Source organism: Suricata suricatta, chromosome 16, assembly GCF_006229205.1.
Source record: "Suricata suricatta isolate VVHF042 chromosome 16, meerkat_22Aug2017_6uvM2_HiC, whole genome shotgun sequence".
Classification (NCBI taxonomy): Eukaryota; Metazoa; Chordata; class Mammalia; order Carnivora; family Herpestidae; genus Suricata; species Suricata suricatta.
The window spans coordinates 39,444,998-39,456,827 of record NC_043715.1 but is presented as its reverse complement, the minus strand read 5'-3'; the positions used below and the strand labels follow the sequence as shown (position 1 = coordinate 39,456,827).

Here is an 11,830-nt window from a genome sequence, read left to right as displayed (position 1 = left end):
AAGTCCCCTTGCTGCCCTCCAGACCCGGAGGAGTCCTTCCTGCCCTGTGCCACCGCACCACCAAATTTGTCTTTCCCCTTTCCTTGGCACTTTCCATAATTCTGGGTTACATAGTAAGTACTTGGGTGTTTTCCTTCTATACTCTTTTACCTTGCAGATGAAGTTAAGCTTTCTTCATTGCAGTCCTGGTGTTTCGCCTCTGGTAGGCGTGCATGAATGGCTAGTGCCTAGAAAGTGAAGACTGGGCTCTACTCAGAGACTTCCGGTGCTCCTGGGTGGCTCAGTGGGTTAAATGTCCGACTCTGATTTCAGCTCTAGTCACGTTCTCACGGTTCCTGAGTTCAAGCCCCATAGCGGGTTCTGCAGTGCCAGTGCTTGGGATTCTCCCCCTCTCCTCTCTCCCTCTACCCCACTTGCACACTGTCTCTCTCTCAAATTAAAAAATAAACTTAAAAAGAAACTTCTGAATGACTGCCAGTTGCCTAGAGCCAGATTCTCTGAGTTTTCATTGTGCGTAGGGACTAGTTGTCATTATTCTGCATCTTTTGAGACAAATTGTCCAAAATCTTTATTAAACTTCTACCAGATGCTGAGTAAGGAGGGAAGTGAGTGAGTTCCAATGTTGATAAAGACAAGAAGCTCTCAAGAAGCTTCCATTCTGCGGGGGGTGGGGGCAGCAAGTGAAGGCCTAGAGTCATCGGGGTTCACGCTGTGAGACTGGAGTCCTAGAGGGTGACTCTGGGGTTGTCAGGGAGGCCCCTCTGAGGAGGGGAAGACGAGAGGGCTCCTGCCATGGGCAGCTGCAGTGGTGTTCCCTGGGTGGGCATGCCTCCCTGGCCAGGTGGGTTCCTGGTGGGGTTTGAACCCTGGGTGGCCGGGTGGCCCTCTTTGGCCCAAGGAGGGGTGGTGACAGGACCCGGGTGATCCCATCCACCAGTGACCCTGCCGGGTTTCATTTGTGCAGAAACACATCATCCATGGCCTCCTGCCTGCGGCCTGCATCGCGCCGAAGCCAGCTGTGCCCCGCACACCGCCTCCCCGCAGCCCCAACCCTTCTCCGGAGAGACCCAGGTGAGTCTCTGTGAGCAGCCGCCCGGTGGGAGGTCCTGGAACTGTTGAAACTGGTAAGAAAATCACAAGGAGGGCCATTAGATCCATGACCTTCGAAGTGTTTGTCATGCTCCCATAATGAGGTACTAACATGGATTCTCTGTGGGATAATGGTCTGTCCTTTTCAGGTGTATGGAGTTTGCACATTCCATAAATAGTCTTTTTCCAAATAGAAAGCCCTAAAGCCCAAGTTCATAGGATGCTCAAAGGAATGTGAATTATGCACAGAAATCTTCTTTTGAAGCTCAAGTCTGTCTGCCTTTTAAAAGAGCTGATTTTGGGGGGCGCCTGGGTGGCTCAGTGTGTTAAGCATCCAACTCTTGGTTTTGGTTCAGGTCATGATCTCACAGTTCGTGAGTTCAAGCCCCCATTGACCTCTGCACTGATAACACGGAACCTGCTTAGGATTCTCTCCCTGTCTCTCTCTGTCCCTCCTCTGCTCACACACTCTCACTCTCTCACAATAAAGAAATAAACATTAAAAAAATAAAGAGCTCCCAAGAGGGACAAGTGTGCTCACTGTCCGGCGCCTGGGATTTCCCCATGTCCAGTGCTAACACCGGAGACCTGATTTTCTTTTATACCTAAGACCCCTGCCTTCACCTTCCAAGGCTTTAGCCACAGGAGAATTTTAGACTATGTTTTCTCTGTAAAAAACGTGGACACATGACTTGACTGTTGCCGGTGAAGTCGCGTGAGGACCTGTGTTTGAGTGCGCCTTGAAACTAGAATGTCGTAGGCCTCCGAGGAAAAACACTTTGAAATATTTTTAGTGTTTGTTTCTTCCTTAAGTACCACGTTGATAACAAGAATATCCGTTTATTAGTGTTTACCCTTGCTGAGGACTGTTGTAAGTGCTTCAGAACAATATTTCACTCTGTCCTTAACAAGGCTTTGGCAGTTTTGGCATATTTTTACATTAAAAAAAAATAAAGAACAGCATTCAAATTAAACTTAGGTGTTATTGCACTTCACGGGTAGTGTAATAGTGTAGGAATCTTACAGCGGTTTACTGCTCTTTCCCCCTCCCCGTTCTTCGTTTTTACTGTTGTCATACATTTAAATTTTTTTTAAGTTTATTTACTTATTTTGGGAGAGAGGTAGTGTGGGAGAGAGGGAGAGAGAGAATCCCAAGCGCCATCAGCACGGAGCCCAACATGGGGCTCAAACTCACGAACTGCAAGATCATGACGTGAGCTGAGATCAAGAGTTGAACACTTAACCGACTGAGCCACCCGGGTGCCCTGGTCATACATTCTAGATCTATGTCTTGTTACTATTTTGCCTTAGACAGTCTTGTACCTTTATTAAATTGGTTCATGAGGTGTACTGAACTTATAATTGTTACATGTTTCCACACATGAAACCATCATTGCAAGCAAGATAATAAATCCATCCACGGTCCCCTAAAGTTCCCTCAAGGCCCTTTGCGATTCCTACCTCCTTCTCCTCTCCCACACCCTGTGCCTCTGCCCAATGTACTCTCACCCCGTCCCCAGGCAGCCTCTGTCTGTTTTCTGTCACCTTAGGTTCGCCTCCTTTTTCTAAAATTTTGTATAAATGGAATAATCAAGATCATTATGCCGGCTTCTTTGATTCAGCGTGATTATTTTGAGATTCATCCATATTGTTGTGAAAAATCAGTAATCCGCCCTTCTTATTGCTGAGCGGTGTTCCCTACATGAACCATAAATGTGTCACAGGTCGCTTCTCCATTCACCTGTGGACGGATAGTTAAGTTGTTTGAGGGTTTTCTTACTTTAGAAATAAAGTTGCTGTGAATATTTGTGCACAAATCTTTTTTTTTTTTTGTGCACAAATCTTTGTTTCTCACATACGCCTTCCTTTTTCTCGAAAAAATATCTAGGAGTAGAATAAGTGGGTCATATACAAGGTGTATATTTATTAAGTAACTGTCAGAATGTCTTCCGAAGTTTTTATTTAACTTATGTCCTGACCAGTATTGTATGAGTTCTAGCTGCTTTACGTCGTCCCCAACACTTACTTTGGTCACAGGTGTGTGTGTGGGTGTGTGTGGGTATGAGTGAGTGAGTGGTTTTATAAATTTACTTGACATTAGTTCTAACTCGTATTGCCTGTTTCCAGGATTTTGAAAGTGGGGAAAGGTGCACAGATAACAATGTTTAGAGCTTTTTCGGTAAGTCTCTGTCCTCCTCATGCGTTCTGGAGGGTCGCATACTGACCCCAAACGGGCCGTTCCTGATTCCCTCGGCCCTGGCGGCTCTGTTGTGCCTGGAGTCCATGTGCACATCTGAAATTCCCAGCTCCCTCCTTGCCGTTGTCTGGATCTTTCTGCCCAAGGGGGCCTATCTCGAAGCTCACCCCACAGAGGCGCTGATGAATGGTGGAGGAATGATCTGTAGTCGCTGCCTCATGGACGCAGCGCGGCCCTTCTCACCGGCCCTCTCTCTGTCAGGCCTAGCTTGGAAAGGGAGGGCAGGAGGGATCGTCCTGCCCAATCTTTTACATTTTAGACGTTCTGATGGGTGTGTAGCAGTATCCAATTGTGGGGTGTTGCTTTTTGGTTTTTTGGAGGGGTGGCATTTTTTTTTGTTAACCAAGGTTATTAAGCATCTTTTCATGTGCATTTGTCATCTGTATATTTCTTTGGTGGAGCTTCTGTTCACATTTTGTGCCCACTTCTAAAAACTGGGTTGTGTGTGTTCCTCTGTGTTTCAGGAGTTTTTTATATGTTCTGGATGCAAGTCCTTTACCAAATATGAGCTTTGCAGATATTTTCTTCCCATCCGTGGCTTGTCTTTTCATCCTCTTAACAGTGTCTTTCAAAGGGCACAGGCGGGGGTGCCAGTTGGTTAAGTGTCTGCCTCTTGATTTTGGCTCAGATCAGGATCTCATGGTTTGTGAGATCAAGTCCCGTGCTGGGCTCTGCGCCGAGAGCGGGGGGCCGGCTTGGGATTCTCGCTCTGTCTCTGCCCCTTCCCTGCTTCCTCACACCCCCTCTCCCTCTCTCTCTCTCTCCCTCTCTTCTCAAAATAACAAGCAAACATTAAAAAATATAAAGAGTGGAAGCTTCTAAATTTTTATGAAGTTTGTCATACCAATTTTTCTCTTTTACAGACCATCATTCATTATCATATCTAAGAAATCTTTGCCTCCCTGAAGGCCACAAAGACTTTCTGCTATATTTTCTTCTAGAAGTTTTATAGTTTGGGGCCTTACCTTTAGGTCAAAAATTCATTTTGAGTTTATTTTTGAATGTGGTGTAGTTGGTACAGATTCAAGTTCATTTACTTTGCACGTGGACATCCAGTCATCCCAGCACTGTTTGACGAAAGGCATTATTGTATTTGTTATTTATTGTTGTGTAACCGATGACACCAGTACTCAGTGGCTTAAAGCATAAAACAACAGCATCTCTTTTCTTTAATTTTTCAATGTTTTTTATTTATTCTTGAGAGACAGAGAGAGACAGTGCGAGCAGGGGAGGGTCAGAGAGAGAGAGGGAGACACAGAATCCGAAGCTGGCTCCAGGCTCTGAACTAGCTGTCAGCGCAGAGCCTGAGACGGGACTCGAACCCACAAACCGTGAGATCATGACCTGGGCTGATGTCTGACACTTAACCGACTAGGCTACCCAGGTGCCCCTGCAAGCGTTTTTAAAATGCCTTTTTTAAAATGTTTATTTAGGGGCGCCTGGGTGGCTCAGTCGGTTAAGCATCCGGCTTCAGCTCAGGTCATGATCTCATGGTCCGTGGGTTTGAGCCCCACGTCGGGCTCTGTGCGGACGGCTAGCTCAGAGCCTGGAGCCTGCTTCAGATTCTGTTTCCCTCTCTCTCTGACCCTCCCCTGCTCACGCTGCCTCTCTCTGTATCTCAAAAATAAAATTTAAAAAAACATTAAATGTTTATTTATTTTTGAGAGACAGGGAGTGACAGAATGTAAGTGGGGGAGGTGCAGAGAGGGACACACAGAATCCAAAGCAGACTCCAGGCTCTGAGCTGTCCGCACAGAGCCTGACGTGGGGCTCGAACCGACGGACCACTAGATCATGACCTGAGCTGAAGTCAGACGCTTAACCAACTGAGCCACCCAGGTGCCCCTAAAATGCCTTTTAAAATCTTTTTTTTATCTTATTATATCCTTTTTACCCCCCCCATTCTGATCTTTCATTTTAATAGGAAACTACCTGAATATAGACTCCCAGGGTTAGAGACCCGGACCCATCTGCTGTGAGCTAGGAAATCTGGGGCAAGTCATTTATATCTTACCAAAAAATGGAGATGATGGTCACATCTGTTGGCGTGATAATGGGCTAAGGTGGTCTGAGGGCACGGGCGAGGCGGCGGGCGTGCGGTCCGTAGACGCGCACCGAACGTTCCGGAACAGAAGTCGACCTCCATTCGTTCTTCGGCCCTGCCGTCGGCCGTCGTCTGCGGGCTCGGGTCTCACCTTCTCACGGGCATGTTTGTGTCCTAGGTCTGCCCTGGCTGCAGTCATCCTCGCAACAACGCTGACCGGCCGGACTGTGGCCATTCCTCAGCCTCGCCAGAGATCCCTGTCTGAGAGCGACACGACTTCCGTGGACAAGGACGGTGGCATCCAGCCCTATGCCACCGCCTCCGAGCTGAGACTTCAGTAAGGGCCCTGCTGCTGGCTCTGCTGCTTCCCGGGCAGAGGAGCAACGGCGCGTGCGTGCGTGCGCGTGCGTGCGTGCGTGCGCGTGCGCAGGACTGGAGCCCAGGACTCTGGTTTTTCACCGTCCTGGGACACTGCTTTAGAATCGCACCAGCATTTTCTCTAGAGCGGCTGTTGACCAGTTATGGCTCGGGAAAGCCCTGCTCGTTCTCCTGACCGCAGAGCCAGTGAGTTCAGTGCTGCCTTTAGCCCGTCACGGGACTCTCTGCCACAGCCTAGAGGAGGAGAGTTGTCACCTGCCGCTTCTTGTGTGTCTCCTCTCTGAACTTCACACTGATTTTACCTGCACTGGCGCCCATGCTAGACCTTCAGGCATCATTGTCTCTGGGGCTTGCACTGAGAGCCGGCACAGGGCTGGGTGGCTTCCTCCTGAGGAAGGCGGCGTTGCGGGCAGAGCTGCGGGAGTACGGGGACGCCTGGGGACAGACGGCTCAAGGGTTTGGGCGGGGGGCAGGTCAGTGTGGGGCTGGGATGAACTTTCAGGACCGAGAAGAGGGAGCCTGACACATGGGGGCAGCTGAAGGGAGATGTTTGTGGCTGGGGACACTCGGTCAAGTGGGGAGTCATTTAGGATGGCCTGGAGGGGGGGCGGGGCCAGCCTGGTGATACCTGAGGTGTCCCGTCCCGAGGTTTGGTGTCCCCCCCCCTTTCCCACCCCGACTTAGGAGGAACAGGAAGAAAGACACAGGACTTTAAGGGCCTGTGGGGTCGGGGTGGGGATTCATGACCAGATTTGCCTTTTATCTGTTGTGTTTATTCAATTTTGTTCTTGGAAGTTTTTCCATATCCCAAATGTTGTGTATGTTTTATGAAGTCAGATCGATCAGTCTTTGTAGTTTCTGGCAGTCTTGTGAAATCTAGAAAGACCTTCCCTGTTATATAAATGCTCACTTACGTCCTTCTAGGACATGTTTATGTTTTTGGTTTTCACATTTAAATCTTGACTTCATTTTGAGATGTTTGAAGGGAGCCTGTATTTCTCCCGGTAAGAATTTTACTCCAGCCGAATAAGAACTAAACGTGAGGAAGTGATCCCAAACTTCACTAGGAAGAATAAGCCACTAAATCCATCAGAGGAAATCCAGAAAGGAAGAATAGGCCTCTGGGGGAAGGCTAGATTAGCCACCTCATACTTTATTTTATTTTTCCTAAGTTTATTTTTATTCATTTTGAGAGGGAGATAGAGGACGAGCAGGGGAGAGGCAGAGAGAGAGGGAGATCGACTCCTAGGCAGGCTCTGCGCTGTCAGCCCAGAGGCCTCCCAGGGGCTCAAATTCACAAACCGGGAGATACGACCTGAGCCGAAGTCCAGAGTCGGTGCTTGACCGACTAAGCCCCCCAGGCACCCAAGGCGTAGCTGAAGTAGCGAAAACAGGCCTGGTTCTGTGGTGGAGACGTGCACAGGATGCCCTGAGGGGACCCGGTACCTGCCTGTCACTGTGTCACACAGGCAGCCCCGCAGAGCAACAGGGAAGGAAGGATCCGACAGCACTGTGATAGGCAATAGTAGGGGAAATCAGCTTCAGGCCTCGCCTGGTTCCTATACCGAACAAATTCCTGTTACATGAAAGGATTATTTGGCACCTACGCATAAATAGGACCATGAAATCCTATGCCAGTCTTCTCAAACCTCTCAGAAGGAGATGCCTACTGTGCACTTCTGATAACTTAGAAGGTAAAAATGAATGTTGTTTAATCATCTGTACGTTAAAAAGATTTACATAGCCACCACGGAATTAGTAGAATAGGAAAGTATTTACAGTAAATAAAAAGCTGGGGTTTTAACTTTGTAGATAAAGAAGTTAATTTCAAATTGGAATGGACATCCTAGAAGCAAAGTATATAAGTATCTATCTGTATGTCTAGTTTATATATATATAAACTAGAAGCAAAGTATAGAAAACAAATATGTGTTGTTTCAGTAAGAAATGCAGATGCATACAGTGAGGTTCGAATTCTTTTGGCAAGTTTTGGAAAACCGTTACTGATGTAGTCCCACGCTGGGGAGTTGGTTGGTGAAATGATTCTGTGCGGTATGCTCATAGACCCACCAAATAGTCTTACCATTGGACTCAGCCGTCTGCCATACAGTTATTTGTTCATAAGACTAATCCTACATAAGGAAGAGATTATCTGCACATAGATGTTCATTACAGAGTTATTTATAACCGTGAAAATCGGTGCGGGGGAGGGGGTGGCGCCTGACTAGCTCAGTCAGCAGAGCGTGCTGACTCTAGATCTCAGGGTCATGAGTTCGAGCCCCACACTGGGTGTAGAGCTCACTAAAAAACAAACAAAAGCAAACCAAAAATCGGTGAAAATTGGGGGGAAAAACCCTAAGTACAGGGAGCGGCTGACTACACTGGTATATCTTCACGAGTCTGATCTTTTAACATCTTGACTTTAAAAACATGTTACCAGTGAAGCAAATTGTATAGGTATGGAGTGAAAGGAAATATAAAAACTTAGGTAGAAAACTAGAAATGCTAAGAGTGTGCAAAGAGACGAGATAGTGGATGACTTCCTCCTTTAGCTTCTGTATTTTTCGTAATGTAGCTGAAACAGTTCTATGGCACGGACTTTGAGGTAGGACATCTAGTACATGTCTATATGCTAATGTGAAGCGTTAAGTGCCTTGCTTGCTTGTTTACTTATTTCGCTCTCAACATTGTAATGCAGACCAAACCGGCAGAATGAGACAAGAAGAACGTCTTTGCCGTCCTTTGAAATGCTGGGCTACGAGGAGGACTCCGACACACACTTGTCGTCCAGCTGCTTGGAGCTGGATGACGTCAGTGCTCGCCAAGGAGAGGGAGGCCTCGGTGACGCTGTGTATGCCGTGCCCCTCAGAAATCAGGTATTCACCACATTCCAGAATTTCTTCTGCACCTTGACGGTAACCTACCGTAAAACTGTACAGAGTGCATTAGTCCGGATTTGCCTTTCTCTCTTTTGTGATGGCTTTTGTTTGGGGGCTGATTTCTCTTCACGTGGGCGGTCTCGGTTTTGGTCTGGTTAGGCCACAGTCTCCACCTCTTGCCCTGATCGTCCAAAGACAGGTCCTTCAGAGACAAAAATGATCATCTCCGCATCCTTAACGTAGATTTCCATCCAGTGCTAGAAAGCAAAGCCGGCTCTGTTCCGTGCCGCGCCCGCCCCCCCCCCGCCCCCCGCCGCCCACAAAGCGACCCTTCTGATCACTTCTCCTGTGTCACCATGCCTGTTGCAACGTTTCTTCAAATTCACGCGTGACGAGAGGAACATCGCCGTGTCTGCGGCGGCTGGCGTTCTCCGAGCGCTTACCGGTGTGAGTCTCTGTTTCAAGCTCGCGTGTGCACTGTCCCCGCGGCCTCAGGGAGGTCGGTTGCATTGATGGCCCCGTCGCACGGCGGGAACTGAGGCACAGAGAGATCGAAGGGCCCCGTTTGTCCACTGCTCCCCAAGCTGCTCCAGGGTCTGGGGAACTGGATAGTGCTATTTCCTCATGGCAAAAGTCAGCACTGTTATTTCTTTTTCTCTCCTCTTTTCTGCCGTCCCTAGCACATGTGGTGCTCGGAGTGACTCTATATACAGACTTGCAGCATCGAGTTATATTCATATTGATTATATTTCTATTGATTGCCCCCCACAGTATTGACTCACATGTTCAGTGGCCCTAGGGAGCCCATTTGGAGGAATCCTTATGTGGGCATTTCATGAACATAGGCAGACGGTAACGTGCAGTGAGGCGGGCCCTGGGGCAGGCAGCCGGCTGCCGAGCCCAGAGGACGTTCTGCCGCGGGGCTCCAGCCGGCCCAGGGCAGGTCCCGCTCCCGCTCCGTCTGCACGCCCTCTGGCCAGCATTTTGCACCGAGGTTACAGGCGGAGTTGTATCCCTCACCCATCTGGGGAAGTGCAGCTTGCCACCCCGTTTCCCGTAGAAGAGAGAGATCACAGTGACCAGGCAACCTCCTGCATCCTTAGCAAGACAGAGCTTGTATTTTGTAGGCACGTCTGTCATAGCCACTTCGGGACCCATGAGCAAAAGGGAAATAATGGTTTTAATTTAAAATTCGGAAGCTAGAGCAAGACAGCTAGCCAGTATCAAGAGTTGGTGAGGATCTGGAGGAGCTGGGTAATCCTGGCGGGTGTGTGAGTTGGTGCCACGGCTTCGGAACGCTGCTTGACATTTCCGTTTATATTCAAGCTGAACATGTGCATTTTCTGTAGCTACCAGCAAGGAGAAGAACCGAGAAGTAGCCGGTAGCACAACACACCAGTGCTCTGGTTCTCCAGAGTGAGCAAGTCACACCATCTCGTTAGCTTTTCTCGTTTCAACTTTCGTGAAAAGAACTGAAATCACAGGTAGGGTTGAAATCTTTGTCTCCCTCCCTGGAAAGCCACCTGCTCTTGCACTTGGAATACATTCTAAAAGTCGATGGTTTTATTGTTTATTTTATTCTCCAAATAAGTGTCAGCTCACAAATACAGGACTCTATATATATATATATATATATATATATATACGTACATATATATGTATATATATAGTCACCGTCCTAAACCAGTCTTTCCATCTCTTGGCTTTTCTCACTCAGTGTTGCAGTTTTGAGATGAATCCACCTTAATTTTTTTATCTACATACCTACTAATGAACGTTTGGTCATTTCCTCACACGTTGGCACACACACCTGTGCGTGCTGGGTCACACTAGATATCGCCAGATTGTTCTTTCTCCAAAACCGTTTTTCCCCCTTTGGCCTTCCCGCCAGCAGCGTGTGCGTGCCGGTCACCACACTCTGTGCATCCCAGCCAACAGGAAAGCCTTCCCTGTACAGCCCAGGAACCAGAGGTGGGGTGCTACGACCTGATTGCAGTTGGAGGGGCTCATCACAGCCTGTACGTTGTCCTGGCCGGTTGGCAGATGGTGTGAGAAAGGGCCCTTTAAGCTGGAAAGGGATTTCAATTTCCCACAGACTTACAGTTAGGTGTTTTGGGTGGGGGAGGTTTGCAGGGCCTAGACAGTAGGTGGAGAAAGACACATTGACATTTTCTGAGCATTTAATACATGCTGGGCAGCTTCTCTGTACCATCTCATTCACTTCACGCCCACGGTGTTAAGTGGTGAAGAAACAGGGTAAGCGCCTTGCCTAGAGTTACCCAACCAACCATCCAGTGGCAGAGGTAGGATTCAGACCAGGGCGACCCATTTTCTCTTTTAGAATTAAACTTTGTGTTTATTGTCTTGTGCCTGTTGAGAATATTTCTTAGACATGAAGCTTTCTTTGAAACTGGCGAACTATTCTTTTTTTTTTTAAACATTTATTTATTTGAGAGACAGACACAGATCATGAGCAGGGGAGGGGCAGAGAAAGAAGGACACACAGAATCGGAAGCAGCTCCAGGCTCTGAGCTGTCAGCACAGAGCCCGACACGGGGCTTGAACCCACGAACTGTGAGATATGACCTGAGCCGAAGTCGGACACTCTACTGACTGAGCCACCCTGGCGCCCCCCAACTATTCTTAATTTTATATGATTGAAGTGTTTATCTTTGGGGGAAAATGGGTGTGTGGAGCATGTGAGACTGCTATTTAATTACTAGGTGACATTAGCTCTGAAGGAGACATGCCGGTGGGGTACATTTAATATAAAAAAAAAGTAACCTTGGCTTCTCTGTATTTACAGTCTGTAATCTGAGGTAAATATAATTCTATCCTTTTTTATGAACCATTCATACTTCCTTTAAAGTAAACAATTTGCAAAACTAGAAAGATAAGGAAATAGCAACCCAACTCTGGCAATTTGTATTTAGATCTATACCCCATGCCTGTGTTTCAGGGTAGTCTGGGCAAACATCTCCATGGGAAGTGTGCACCCGCCCAGAAATGGCCTAACTTGGAAAGCAAATCTTGTTTTCAGCAGTTTTCTTCCTGGTGCCACCCACAAGTAAGGCTGCAGGGGAAGTGGGGGCGTGAATTTGTGGTCAGTTCGTGCGATGCCAACGTCCAGTGGACAGAACAGTGCCCTGGGCACTCAGAGACCTGAGTTCAAGTCCCCGCCTC

General features: G+C 48.0%; 1 protein-coding gene across 1 annotated transcript in view; it reads left to right on the top strand.

The window, feature by feature from the left end:
• Positions 1 to 11,830, top strand: part of CEP89 (centrosomal protein 89) — a 64,072-nt gene that overhangs the window by 1,198 nt on the left and 51,044 nt on the right. Inside the window, exons 2-4 of the mRNA XM_029925563.1 lie at positions 965 to 1,071; positions 5,569 to 5,727; positions 8,467 to 8,644. Coding sequence (XP_029781423.1) covers positions 965 to 1,071; positions 5,569 to 5,727; positions 8,467 to 8,644 — 444 coding nt within the window. The remainder of the gene's footprint in view (positions 1 to 964; positions 1,072 to 5,568; positions 5,728 to 8,466; positions 8,645 to 11,830) is intronic.